General features: G+C 39.7%; 1 protein-coding gene and 1 pseudogene across 1 annotated transcript in view; both read left to right on the forward strand.

The window, feature by feature from the left end:
• The window catches only part of LOC139453352 (uncharacterized), a 318,833-nt gene that overhangs the window by 240,722 nt on the left and 62,692 nt on the right, over window positions 1–15,419 (forward strand). The window contains exons 142-146 of the mRNA XM_071235025.1: window positions 4,445–4,556; window positions 5,716–6,369; window positions 8,074–8,297; window positions 11,475–11,567; window positions 12,439–12,834. Of these exons, the coding sequence (XP_071091126.1) occupies window positions 4,445–4,556; window positions 5,716–6,369; window positions 8,074–8,297; window positions 11,475–11,567; window positions 12,439–12,834 (1,479 nt within the window). The remainder of the gene's footprint in view (window positions 1–4,444; window positions 4,557–5,715; window positions 6,370–8,073; window positions 8,298–11,474; window positions 11,568–12,438; window positions 12,835–15,419) is intronic.
• LOC139452918 (uncharacterized) lies at window positions 9,991–10,944 on the forward strand (annotated as a pseudogene).

The following is a 15,419-nucleotide window of genomic DNA, read 5'->3' on the forward strand; positions in this document are numbered from 1 at the left end:
TATACAGACACCGCAGACACCAGTCGGTTTTGGTGACCTTGACCCCATTTTCAAGGTCACAGCAGGCAAATCTGCTTTTGGAGTTGGAAAACGGTGTTGCCGCGATATCTCAAGAACTAATCGCTGGATTGTCTTCATATTTGGTACTATTGTGTATGTACAGGCGGGGGACATTTCGTCACTTCTGTGACAAATACTTGTTTTATATGCTTATGTTTCTATGGAAACAATTTCGACTTATTGTGTGATATACCAAAGGAGAAGCACAGGCCATAAAACTCTGAATGCCCATGCCTACAATAAAACATGAGATGAGAGTGGATTAACCCTCTGGATGCCGAGGTTTTTTTCTGACGCACATTTTCCTAAGATCGGAAAAGTGAAGGTTGTGCGAGAATTGCACTCACATGGCACTGGATATACCTCTGGCTATAAAATTACGCAGAGGTGGAGAATATTAAATTTTGCTATTTGATGGTGTAATGTTAACCGCAAATATTAAACCGGTTTAAAAAAAATACGCTTCTAAGTGTTGTCCGAGAATTTATTCTGCGTGGACAAACAGTAAGTTTCTCCGCTTTTTATCGTACACCGATAAAAGTACTGTCCGACGATTTTTTTTATTTCGAAGCTTTACGGAAGCTGTCAGCGAACAAAATACTGCCTAATATCTGAACGACATAACTATATATCAAAAGGAGTTATATGGGTATATATAACTACATACATTCAATGCCAAATATAGCATGCCGTAAATGACGAAAACGGATTTTTCTCTATGACGTCAAAAGGCGACAGAGAGGTTACACGCGTACAAAGAAAAGGGGGCATAACTCCGCTATGCTTAGCACTAGTTTATTGTAACTCAGGTCAATTGGTGAGAATTAGCTGTGGGTAAGGACAATATATTTTCGCGGTGTTTCGTTCACCAGGAACCAAACTATTCCAACACAAATATCCATATTGAAACTGTATACGTTTAGTTATTAAAAAAAACATAAGAAATGATGAAATCGTACTTCATAAGAAAAAGAGGTAATAGAGAATAGGATGGCCCTATCTAACCTATAACTTAGTCCTTAGATTCCAACATTCTCCTTAATGTGTAAGTGTAATTTGACTAATTTTGCATCATTATTAATGGAGCACTAGCCTTATCATCAAATGTAATGAAAAAAACCCAAAATAACACCAGTCCTTTTGACGTCATGGCTGGTTTTATGTCTTTGCTAACATCGGAGAAAGACTACACTGGTATTTTGATTAATATATATCTCCCATAATTTTAGTTCATGGTATGGAAAATCTTGATGTGTAAAACGGAATTTAACGTTTTTTCGACACAACATGAAATTACTGCTTTCACCAAGTAAATAATGTTTTGAATATGTAAAAAATAAGATAGTTTATCGTGTATCTTAATTGGACAAGACACTCAACAGTTTGTCATCAATTTACGTAATGAAATACCCAAAAGAATATTTCAAAACAAACAAAATTATATTCAATATTGGACATATATTTGTTCATTATTATGTTATTATTTCTCTTCATCTCATCTCAGAATCACACAATAAAAGATGCGAAGAAAGCACTATTGGTATAGAATTATCAGGATTTATTTCATACATTTTACAATTCCTAGAGAAATTAAGTAAACAGTTTAATATCCTGTGATTACAATTTTTAAAAAAGAATGAACCCATTGATTATATAATCCAAAACGAGAGGAATAATTTGTAAATTGTTTGTGACTAACCCACACCTGGCCAATCCTTTTTATATCAAACGACATAAAAAACAATTCCAAGACCAAGACAATTCTTTCAGAAATGTGTGCATATATTTTACCGAAAAAATATTATTCATTTTGTGAAAGTAATATATTCAGTTTTAGTTATAAAATAAAATGAAATGGCTATTCATGGACATTGCTAATATGAACTTATAATATTGACTATTGCACATCCAAAGATATACGCACATGCTGCAGTTACATTTACACTTCATCTTGTAACACTTGCCTAAAGGAAAGAAATATCGTATTCGAAACTAAAAACCTATCAATTGTTATGTAAACAATGTTCAAACAAACAGGAGATTATCAAAGGTTCGTTCATACATGTTGTGGCCTATATTTATGTAAAAAATGCATATTCTGAAAATGTTGAGCCAATATATTGAACGAATAGACGAATGGATAGCTCACATTAGGAGAAAATGCTACACTGTAAAATCTGTATTTTGCTTTGTTTACATTTTAAACAAGTGCAGTTTTTCGAGCACAGTGTTCGTTTTAACACCTAACTTGTTTTGCTTGATTTTATCCAGCCACTTCGTATTGGTGACAAAGACCATTGTTCATTCGATTCTAAAATGTATGAGGAATTCAAGGATGTGTGTATTGCAGCTAAGTTTGAAATATACGTGATGTTACAGGCGCCTCATAACCGGTGTACCTGAAACGTGATTTTGTAAACACTATCCAATATGGCGGAAAGTTCACTTCGGCATTCTTGTTTTTGGTATTTTCCAAAACATTCTAAACGATTCTAGGGTTATCGGAGACGTTTTGGAGTGATCATTGGTGATTTCATAAAGGACAGATACCCGTGATCACTAATATGCTATTTTTTAAATTCATTTCTCAGAGTAAATATCTGAAATTTAGATTTCAAAACATGCTGTAAATAACACCTAGAGTGGTGATTTAGTAATGTGTAAAAAATGGCAACATTTACGAAGTACCTAATTTCAGAGGTCATTTCTAGTACTTTTGCTTGGCCTAAAATGCCAGTGTATGATATTTTGAATTTTATTCGACTTCAAAGTGAGGGTTGTAGAGGAGGGACATATATGTCCCTGTGGCATCCAGGGGGTTAAATTGCAGTACTAGTGGGCTACTAAGCTGCTAGTTGGGTTTATGAAAAAGCTACCATTGCCATGGCAACTAGCTCTGCCAACGGCAATTAGCAGCTACCACTGCCCAGCCCCTTTGGTAGCATATTTAAACACTACCATTGCTTGGCAACTACCACGCGTCCAAAAAGCAGCTATCCAAAAGCAGCTAAGATAGCTGTCCAAAGCAACTACCGCTGCCTGGCCCAATTAGTAAAACCATTGTGGCGATTATTGCCACCGGCCCAAACTACCACTGACAAGACGACTACTGCCACTGGGCCAATATACGTGGCAATTTGTTGCCCATTGTAGGCTATTTTACCATTCCACGGCTGAAAAGTCGGGAAAGACAACGTTCCCACTAAGAAGCAGGTAACCCCAGCCCACAAGAACCATGCCACAAAGCACCAAAGTGCTACTCCACACCCACGCGATATGCTGAGATAGCATTGTCACCCAGCTTGTCCTGGCATGGTGCAGGGTGCTGACCCTGGGGTGATTTAGTTACAACGGGTAATTGAGTTACACCAGTAATTAGCCAATGGTTTGGATATGCACAATAAAGCCATTTAGTAGTTAGTACTAAATGCAATTAGTCTCAAACAACACTAGGCTTTGTTTTTTTAGCCATAACTTTCAAACTAATGAATATTGCTACATGGAACATGTGCAATGACCATGTCTTTAACTATTGCCGTTTCATATATTTAAAGTTCTTAATTTGTTCCATGAAAACAATTTGGACTAAGTCTCAAACAAGTAGCTCTTGTTTCTCACCAAAATTCTACAGTTAATGAATATTTCTGCATGAAACTATTATCTTTCTGTGCCAAATTTGTTAATATTGATTTTTTGATTACAAACACCTTTACAGTAACAATTCAAACTAATGTATTAAAAAAAAAAAGGGGGCAGACATATGTTTTTGGGTAAAAACATGTTCTAGTTTAAATAATTGTTCAAGATACCAAATGAAGGGCAGGGGGGGTGCCAGGTCCTCTGGTCCTTGTTTAGTTTGTTGTAACTGCAGTTTACTGTATAAGATACTGGCCACATGAATTGATCTAAATTTGTTTAGTTCTGTAAACCAAGAAACTATCCAGCATGTCATGCATATTTCACTTTGTATACTCTACATCACATACAACTGCCTCCCTGTTCTAGTGGTAGAACGATACATCCGGGGTTCCATCCCTGGCCGCGTCATACCAAATGTTTAAGAAGGTACTTGTTGTTACCCTGTCTGGCACTCGGCTTTTAGGGGCTAAAAACAAGGACTGGTTGGCTCGGAGTCAGTAAACAGTGTCTGAAAAAATGTTTCTTATTTTTTGGAGGCGTGAAAATTATTTAAATGTAGGGGATGGGAGTGGGGGTGTTGCAAAATATAATATTGTCTTAAGGCCAAATTCTGATTGTAGTTCAAGAAAATTGTTTCAGTAATGCTACTTGATTAGAAGAAATTGATTTGAGATCAAGAATGTATCAGGTATAAGCAAGATATGTATAAAGGCGCACTATCCTTATGGTCTTTAATGAATTTCAGGATGACAAATGTGTGATTGATGGCAACTGTTATGAGGAAGGATTCACTAATCCCTCTAATGCATCCCTGATTTGCAATCTGGAGTCAAAAAACAGGTGGAAAGAGATCACAGGTGAGACACTTTAGGTTTCTGATATGCCACTTTGGAAGCTCATCTGCCTGAAGGGTGGCCTTGTGGTTAAAGTGTTTGCTTGTCACGCTAAAAAACCCGGGTTTGATTCCTGACATGGGTACAATGTGTGAAGGCCACTTCTTGTGTCCCCTTCCGTGATATTGCTGAAGTATTGCTAAAAGCACTGTGATTAAATCGAACAAAATAATAGACTTGTTTAGTGTCTGATAAATACTTATAACGCTGCAAGTTTGAGATATCCGGGAATTCAAGACACATCAAGTAACAGTATTATAGATCTATAGCAATGCAACTGCATACAAGTGAAATACAGTGGAATCTGTCTAAATCAGACTGTCAAAATCGGATTTTGATGAAAATCAGATTTTTTCTCCAGTCCCCTCAGTTCCTTAATAACTTATCATAACTGAAACTTACCTACAACTCTCTAATTCAGACTTTTTACACGTATAAGGTTTTATTGGGTAGGGTTGGGGGTGGGTTGAGGGGGGGAAGTTTTGATGAAGGGATGTGGGCTTGTGCTATTGAGTGTTGGCAGTGTTCCATGAAGGGGCTGGTATAGCAGCAAAGGTAACATTTATTTGATGGCATTCCAACTGGAAATATTGTTGTTAATATCTGAGGGGGGTAAGTGACTTACAGGGATTAAGGATAATGAGTAACTGATAACCTGGAAATTTCGAGTTTTAGATATTTGGAATAGTGGCATTCACCAATGGAACAATTTGGTATAATGTGATTAATCTGAAAAAACGTAAACATCAGGTCTCGATTAAATGCCATGACTTGATTAAGCACCATTCAGTTTTTATGCACAGAATTCTCACCATTATTATCTTTGTGTAGTTATCAAACCCTAAACTGTTCCGACGTGAATCCTAGTCAAAATGAAGTATTTGGGAATCAAATGGAAATAAAATGATTTGTTTGAAGTGAGGAAAAGAGGAGATTCTGAGTGCTTTTAGCTGAGCTCACAATAAACATTGTAGTCCTTCCATGTTCTTCTGTTACTCAAGGAATCCAGAACACTTTTACAGGAAATTGTTTTGTGACACTATGGCAGAAATATGTAAGACCTGTGACAAGATGATCATGAAAAGTTTGGAGAGAATGGTCATCAGATGTTGTTGTTTTTCAGGTACTGACATTACTGTGTATCGTCTCAGCTTTTTGGAGATAATTGGTAATGTTCTCAAAACAACAGGCTTTGACCTGATTTTGCAAGGAGCACCAAGCCTGGTAAAGAGTGTGAGTGGTGGCCTGGCTATTCAACTGAATGGTGTAAACCAGTCCATGATGCTTGCAAACCAGTCTTCTGAATGTATGGGTGATATGGAGAAATGTACCACTGGACTCACTGTGTCTTTCAAGCTGAAATTCCTGAAGCTAACAGGAAAAGAGGTTGACAAGATAATGGTGTTCAGTAGTGTTGCAGATAACAGCATGTCATATGGTATGGCAATGTGGTACTCCATCAAGTCAAAGCAGCTCTGTCTTCGTGTCAGCACATCTACCAAGGAATGGACAGTCTGTACTCTAAAGGTTACATTGGAGAGACTCTTTGAGTGCAAGTTTTCTTGGAGTATTCAGAAAGGCTTGAAGCTGTTGTTGAATGGTGAAGTGGTTGCCACACAGACAACTTACATCCGGAGAACAATTACAGGGACCAGACAGACAGAGTTCTACTTTGGTACAACTGCTTCCCTCACATCATTCGCTCACATTCTGCTGGAAGGATGGAATTTTGCGTATGCCACAGACGCTATAGTTGAGAAGCTGGATCTGGTTACAGGTAGAGTGAAGCTTTGTATATACTTGCTCAGCCTTCTCTGGTTACAGGTAGATTGTAGCTCTATATACTTGGTGAGCCTTCTCTGGTTACAGGTAGATTGTAGCTCTATATGTACTTGGTGAGCCTTCTCTGGTTACAGGTAGATTGTAGCTCTATATGTCCCTGGTCAGCCGTCTCTGGTTACAAGTAGATTGTAGCTCTATATGTACATGGTCAGCCTTCTCTGGATACAGGTAGATTGTAGCTCTATATGTCCCTGGTCAGCCGTCTCTGGTTACAGGTAGATTGTTGCTCTATATGTACTTGGTCAGCCTTCTCTGGTTACAGGTAGATTGTAGCTCTATATACTTGGTGAGCCTTCTCTGGTTACAGGTAGATTGTAGCTCTATATGTACTTGGTCAGCCTTCTCTGGTTACAGGTAGATTGTAGCTATATATGTACTTGATCAGCCTTCTCTGGTTACAGGTAGAGTGTAGCTCTATATGTACTTGGTGAGCCTTCTCTGGTTACAGGTAGATTGTAGCTATATATGTACTTGGTCAGCCGTCTCTGGTTACAGGTAGATTGTAGCTCTATATACTTGGTGAGCCTTCTCTGGTTACAGGTAGATTGTAGCTCTATATGTACATGGTGAGCCTTCTCTGGTTACAGGTAGATTGTTGCTCTATATGTACTTGGTGAGCCGTCTCTGGTTACAGGTAGATTGTAGCTCTATATACTTGGTGAGCCTTCTCTGGTTACAGGTAGATTGTAGCTCTATATGTACTTGGTGAGCCTTCTCTGGTTACAGGTAGATTGTAGCTCTATATGTCCCTGGTCAGCCGTCTCTGGTTACAAGTAGATTGTAGCTCTATATGTACTTGGTCAGCCTTCTCTGGATACAGGTAGATTGTAGCTCTATATGTCCCTGGTCAGCCGTCTCTGGTTACAGGTAGATTGTTGCTCTATATGTACTTGGTCAGCCTTCTCTGGTTACAGGTAGATGGTAGCTCTATATGTACTTGGTCAGCCTTCTCTGGTTACAGGTAGATTGTAGCTCTATATACTTGGTGAGCCTTCTCTGGTTACAGGTAGATTGTAGCTCTATATGTACTTGGTCAGCCTTCTCTGGTTACAGGTAGATTGTAGCTATATATGTACTTGATCAGCCTTCTCTGGTTACAGGTAGAGTGTAGCTCTATATGTACTTGGTGAGCCTTCTCTGGTTACAGGTAGATTGTAGCTATATATGTACTTGGTCAGCCGTCTCTGGTTACAGGTAGATTGTAGCTCTATATACTTGGTGAGCCTTCTCTGGTTACAGGTAGATTGTAGCTCTATATGTACATGGTGAGCCTTCTCTGGTTACAGGTAGATTGTTGCTCTATATGTACTTGGTGAGCCGTCTCTGGTTACAGGTAGATTGTAGCTCTATGTACTTGGTGAGCCTTCTCTGGTTACAGGTAGATTGTAGCTCTATATGTACATGGTGAGCCTTCTCTGGTTACAGGTAGATTGTTGCTCTATATGTACTTGGTGAGCCGTCTCTGGTTACAGGTAGATTGTAGCTATATATGTACTTGGTCAGCCTTCTCTGGTTACAGGTAGATTGTAGCTATATATGTCCTTGGTCAGCAGCCTCTGGTTACAGGCAGAGTGTGCAGTTGGTCAACCTTACAGCGTGGTAATGGATCTAATTATTACATGTTCATGCCATATTTCAGAGACACCTACATTTGAGGAGCGTCCTCAGGTTACAGTGAAAGCTAACCAGACAGAGGATACTGTGAGTGTCTACTGCACATTTCATGCACTGACAGCTGTTGGACTGCAGTACCAGGTCATGTGGTACGTTAATGACACACAGGTCAAGGCTGATGACATAGGCAACAACACTGTCTCAGTCCTTGCAGAAGCTCTTTTAGGAGTTCTCTCCCTTGATAGTGAGGTATGTACATACACTATTCTACCATGAATTTGGAAAATACTTGATTCTGATTGTTATATCAGAAGTTTCAAATCACAATTAGCACCTCAGATTGAAACAGCTGATTTCATGACTTCATCACCGATAATATAAGTACTTTGTTTTTTGTTATTGTTGGTAGACATTTTTGAATAATGATATGTGCAATTATAAATGCAGAAATGCAGGTTGTGGTTATTTCACCCAGCCACTTCACTCTTTTTTTCCTCACTTACAGCACTTGTGTTTAATTTTGTCATGATAAAATGAAGATAAACAAACTGTGTTTTCCAAACTGAGCTGGGTTAGCTTTAGATTTAGACACAGCAAATTTAACATGGATACTGCATGCTTTGTGTTTGATTCAAAATTCAATTCAGAAACTGAAACATGTAACAGTAGTATTTTTGTAAAATATTTGGTGATACTGTTTGATGCATAATACCATTTACATAATTTTATCTTATCCTGACTCATACTATTGCATATCTCTATTGCTTTTCCGAACAGGTACTGGAAACTTCCTGTGCTGTGTTCCTTGACATCAGAGAAAACATCCCACCCAAACACACCCTTGATCCGTACTCCCAGTCATGTACTACCGAGTACCCAAATTCCAAACACATCATTCATAACCTTCATGATTTTCACCTAGCAATCCTAACCCTGCCGTGGTGATTGCAGTACATTATTGTTTCGAAGTATCTGAACTACAGGGAAGATAGACATCTACTCCGAAATGTCTATCTACCATACAGTTCACACTGAATTGTCAGTGTATGGAGCATTGGACCTTGTCCCCGGCAAGAATGAAGTATTCTTTGTTGCCTGCGCAGGATGATTTTCATGCCATATATCAAGATATCATTATCAAATTCTGGTACCAGAAGATCAGGGATAAAAATCAAGAATAACTTGCCAGCGGCAATTCACAATCAAATCTCATTCAAAATTCGCAACTGATATAAGGCTTACTCACGTCCGCTCAGACTGTTCAAAGAGGACTAGATTTGGGCCCAATTCAGTTTTCTACATCCGTTCCTAAGTATGGGTACTTAAAACCTCAATTTCCACTCAATTTGAGGAAACACCTCTTGTGGCAGACAGAAAAGCTGATTGTCTGCACAGGAATGTACTGAAATGAGACAGATTCCAACAATCACCTTCTCATGGACGCCTCATCTCAAGGTTGTGGAGCTCACCTACATGCAAAAGTAATGCCAGGCCTATGGTCCGAAGCAGAAATACTTTTCCTCATCAATTATCTAGAATATGCGATAGTAATCTGAGCAATATCCCACTGGGCTCCACATTTGAGAAACAAATTTCTGATGATCAGAACAGACAATTCTACTGTGGCATTCAGTATGAATCTTCAAGGCATTACAATATCAAAGCCCCTCCTAAAGTTGACCTTTCAGCTTTACGAACTTGTGGTTAGCCTGAATCTAATGATAAAGGCAAGAGTGACAAACGTTTAAGTAGATACCCTAACCAGACCAGACAAAACATCATCAACATAATGGAAGCTTCACCCAGAAGCATTCCAACTGGTGATAAGGGAAACAATGTCTATTAATACACCTATTTGCTAAGAGATTCAACAATAAGATAACAACCTTGTGTTACCAGTGCCAGACCTACAAGCTTGGTATATTGATGCTCTGTCAATATCATGGGAGGGCCTAAATGCATATGCATTTCCCCCCACCTGCCTTGATACCACAGATATTACAAAAAATCCTGCACACAAGCAACCTAATACTGGTAGCATCTTACTGGCCAGCAAGAACTTGCTTACCAGACCTCGTTGAGCTAGCAGGAAATCTGGTACTAAACTCCTGAACTGGCCAAACCTTCTTCTACATCCTCACTCAAACCGTTCATCCAAGACCAGAACTATACAAGCTTCATGCATGGATCATATCAAAACTAAACGGGGATATTGCATCAGAGCAGCTAAGGCAGTTTCTAAAGCACTTCATTATTCAGTGAGGAATCTCTATGATGATAAATGAAAGAGATCCAAGGGGTTTTCACCAGTTCTGTACTAACCATGTCAAATGGGATAAACCTACTAAATTTCCTGAACTGATAGCTCTACTCTCATCTTTCAGACTTAGTGACCAACAGAAATAATTTAGAGCCCCAGCATGGGACCTAATTATAGTGCTACAACATCTAATCAGTGATGCTTATGAACATCTTCAACAGCTGACTTTGAACACTTGACACAAAAAACCCTATTCTTCTGGCATTAGCTAAGGCGTCCAGAACATACTATACACTTCAATTGCGTTAGATTTGACAGTGGTAATGATGCATCAGCTCACCTCAGCTTGAGATGGGACTTTATTGCTTAAAATCAATTACCAGGTCAACCAGACAGACAATTCCTCCTCCCGGCTCTTTCCTCCATCCTAGGTTCTGAGGATACAGAGGATTTATCACTATGCCCAGTCAGAGCATTCCGTATATAGTTACAAAAGTCACAACCAAGAAGACCAGGTTTCAAGAGACATTATTAAGGAATACACTTACAGAAATCTCCAGAACAACTATTTCAATATGGATGAGAGCTGTCATTCTCAGCTGGTTTGGCTCCTCCCTCAGCTTCCAAGCCTCCTGAAGTTAGAGCTATAGCCCTAACACTGGCACTTCATGGTAATTGCTCCATACCAACACTCATGAAGTTAGAGTTATAGCCACAACACTGGCACTTCATGGTAATTGCTCCATACCAACACTCATGAAGTTAGAGCTATAGCCTCAACACTGGCACTTCATGGTAATTGCCCCATACCAACACTCATGAAGTTAGAGCTATAGCCTCAACACTGGCACTTCAAGCAAACGCAAGTGATACGAGAGGTGGAATCTGATTGGTCCAAAGGAGAGGCTTAGAAGGAACATAACTGGTAATAGCCACTGGTGGCGCTACGATTGAGCCCAGTAATTCCAGCCTAGTTCGGCAAGGGTGGAAACTGGACTTTTAAAGTCAGTTAACTGAGATTCTTTCTTTGTTCTCGGGGTACACAGCACAGGATGTTTCCACTACCTATTCAATAAAGAAACATATAAACAATAGTTGAGTCAGGATAAGTATAAATGATATTTTACTCTTAAAAATACATGTTTCTGATCTTGACTATAAACCAGATATCGTGTGGTGTGTCAGCATGCTATGAGAACAACTGCAATGCCACAAGAGGAACTGTTAGGAACAGTGAAACATTCAAGGCATCAGTCAAGGTTAGTTGATATAATTGATTATGTTCCAGGAACAGCATCATGCAAAGTAATCAAGCCCAGTTGGCACCACTAAGGCTTAAAAAAATAAAATAATTGGTTCTCAGGCCATATGCTTTTGGGTGTGTGTGTTCAAACTAGTATCTGACCAAATAAACAGTTGTGTACAATCAACCTGGGAAAGGGCCTCCCTACATGACTATAATCTTTGATGAGTAAAATACTGGAATACAGTATTTGACAACTGTTGGACTACTAGTGTGTGCATAATACACACAATGAGCCTTAATATTATTTCACAATGTGAAGACGTTATCCTGAGCAGACAATATCGAAAGAAGTTTGTTGAAATCTGTACGCAAGTTAGTCCTTTTATAACACTATCTTTAAGGATTATTTAAGAGTTATTATCCTCCGCCCAATAAAGTTGGTGGGGGATATAGAAACGGGCTCCGTCCGTACGTACGTCTGTCCGTCACGTTTCGTTTCCGTAGCATAACTCATAAACCGTTCAATATTTTTTCATAGGTTAGGGTTCGTTTAGATTTAATTATGTCATAAATTCTGCAACAGGGGCGGGGGATATAGCCATGTTAGTGGCAAACTCTTGTTTTTATTTTTGGAAAATGAAAAAAAACAACGAAATGTGCAGCAGACTTTGTGATGGTGTAGCGGTGCCCTAGAACCAAGATTATTTTTTTTTAGCCTAAGATACAACAACATACAATGAAGCAGTCTCTGATCACAAATATCCCTTACATCTTGTTGAAGAGATTGTTGTATGTAAATCATTCTGTCTTTGTATAAAGCCTAGTATAATTTTGTATACTCTTTATATGTGTATGCCTCGTGTAATATTGACACTTTGTTGCAGGTGTCTGTCAAAGAACTGACAGTGGTGGAAGGATCTGTGTTAGAGTATATCAAGGTCACACTTCTATTTCCACCTCGTGTGTACTGCCCAGACAACCAGAAATCGACATGCAGTGTTCGCGTGAATACTGTCCTATTGGAGGCCAAGAAAACCATTAGGTGTGGAGATGGCAGAGACTTCCCACAGGCTCTAATTGGCTGGACACAACCTGCACAAGCTAATGCCTTCTGTGGAGTGATCCTGACATCAGATAACTGGTTGACAGGTGTAATGGTACCTGTCCGTGCAACACTGGATGGATTAAAGGATAAAGACCAAAAGCAAGAGCTGCAGCTGTCTGCCAGTCTAGTTGTATCAGGGACACTGTCAGCCAGTGTGCTGCAAACAACTGTACAGGTAGGTATTAGAGTCATCACCTGACATCAACTCTTCTTCCAACCTGACACAATCCATGGCTGTGGTCATATGTATTTCCCATTTCTATGAAGGCCAACTCAAATGGTTGGATCCAACAGGATTTTAACTTTTGGAGGAGTATATATGGAGCCACTGGTTTCACAGATTATCTGGTTAGACAAATAGGATTTGGATTGCGATAATTTTCTGTGATAAAACGTCAGTCAGATAGATTTCAGTTGTAATTTATTATATAGTGGATAGATTATCTAAGGAGATAAACCAATCTGATAAACTTATATCAGGATAAATGTGAACATGAGGTCACCTAGCAGGAACTACTTTCATTAAGCACTTTACATTGATGGGACATCTACTTGCTCAAACAGACATGGTCTAAAGTTCAAATGGAATTTTCCCAATGTGTGTTTGCTTATGTAAACAAACATGTTTGCAAATAATTTGGCACAATATCATAAATTAGGCAATTCACCAAGTCACTGTATACCTAAACCATATTTGTGAAGGTACTTTAGTGAAAGAAATTATATCTCAAACTTCAATCATATTAAGAATGACATCATGTGATAACGAAATTATTATCCTTGTGCGATTGCCAAATATAATATTCCTAATATATGATATTTTCAAAATGAAACACACTAGGCTAATGATTGCTGGTTATTGTACTGGGCAAGTGATGCAAGGAATACATATAGTTTTTTAAATACTAATATATTAATGAGTGAGATTTCTTGTATTGATCGTGGTGGCACGTTGTCTCTCTGTTCAGCTCTGTGTATCACTACAGCATGTTTCTCTGTTCAACTCTGTGTATCACTCCAGCATGTTGTCTCTCTGTTCAGCTCTGTGTATCACTACAGCATGTTTCTCTGTTCAGCTCTGTGTATCACTCCAGCATGTTGTCTCTCTGTTCAGCTCTGTGTATAACTCCAGCATGTTGTCTCTCTGTTCATCTCTGTGTATCACTCCAGCATGTTGTCTCTCTGTTCAGCTCTGAGTGTCAACCCAGCAGGTTGTCTCTCTGTTCAACTCTGTGTAACTCAAACACGTTGTTTCTCTGTTCAGCTCTGTGTATCACTACAGCACATTGTCTCTCTGTTCAGCTCTGTGTATCACTACAGCACATTGTCTCTCTGTTCATCTCTGTGTATCACTACAGCACGTTGTCTCTCTGTTCAGCTCTGTGTATCACTACAGCACGTTGTCTCTCTGTTCATCTCTGTGTATCACTACAGCACGTTGTCTCTCTGTTCAGCTCTGTGTATCACTACAGCACGTTGTCTCTCTGTTCATCTCTGTGTATCACTACAGGACGTTGTCTCTCTGTTCAGCTCTGTGTATCACTCCAGCACGTTGTCTCTCTGTTCAGCTCTGTGTATCACTCCAGCACGTTGTCTCTCTGTTCATCTCTGTGTATCACTACAGCACGTTGTCTCTCTGTTCATCTCTGTGTATCACTACAGGACGTTGTCTCTCTGTTCAGCTCTGTGTATCACTCCAGCACGTTGTCTCTCTGTTCAGCTCTGTGTATCACTCCAGCACGTTGTCTCTCTGTTCATCTCTGTGTATCACTCCAGCATGTTGTCTCTCTGTTCATCTCTGTGTATCACTCCAGCATGTTGTCTCTCTGTTCAGCTCTGTGTATCACTCCAGCATGTTGTCTCTCTGTTCAGCTCTGTGTATCACTCCAGCATGTTGTCTCTCTGTTCAGCTCTGTGTATCACTCCAGCATGTTGTCTCTCTGTTCAGCTCTGTGTATCACTCCAGCATGTTGTCTCTCTGTTCATCTCTGTGTATCACTCCAGCATGTTGTCTCTCTGTTCATCTCTGTGTATCACTCCAGCATGTTGTCTCTCTGTTCAGCTCTGTGTATCACTCCAGCATGTTGTCTCTCTGTTCAGCTCTGTGTATCACTCCAGCATGTTGTCTCTCTGTTCATCTCTGTGTATCACTCCAGCATGTTGTCTCTCTGTTCAGCTCTGAGTGTCAACCCAGCAGGTTGTCTCTCTGTTCAACTCTGTGTAACTCAAACACGTTGTTTCTCTGTTCAGCTCTGTGTATCACTACAGCACATTGTCTCTCTGTTCAGCTCTGTGTATCACTACAGCACGTTGTCTCTCTGTTCAGCTCTGCGTATCACTACAGCACGTTGTCTCTCTGTGTATCACTACAGCACGTTGTCTCTCTGTTCAGCTCTGTGTATCACTACAGCACGTTGTCTCTCTGTTCATCTCTGTGTATCACTACAGCACGTTGTCTCTCTGTTCAGCTCTGTGTATCACTCCAGCACGTTGTCTCTCTGTTCAGCTCTGTGTATCACTCCAGCACGTTGTCTCTCTGTTCAGCTCTGTGTATCACTCCAGCATGTTGTCTCTCTGTTCAGCTCTGTGTATCACTCCAGCATGTTGTCTCTCTGTTCATCTCTGTGTATCACTCCAGCATGTTGTCTCTCTGTTCATCTCTGTGTATCACTCCAGCATGTTGTCTCTCTGTTCAGCTCTGTGTATCACTCCAGCATGTTGTCTCTCTGTTCATCTCTGTGTATCACTCCAGCATGTTGT

The sequence above is a fragment of the Haliotis cracherodii genome, unplaced genomic scaffold, assembly GCF_022045235.1.
Source record: "Haliotis cracherodii isolate W230 unplaced genomic scaffold, xgHalCrac1.p SCAF_9, whole genome shotgun sequence".
NCBI classification, from domain to species: Eukaryota; Metazoa; Mollusca; class Gastropoda; order Lepetellida; family Haliotidae; genus Haliotis; species Haliotis cracherodii.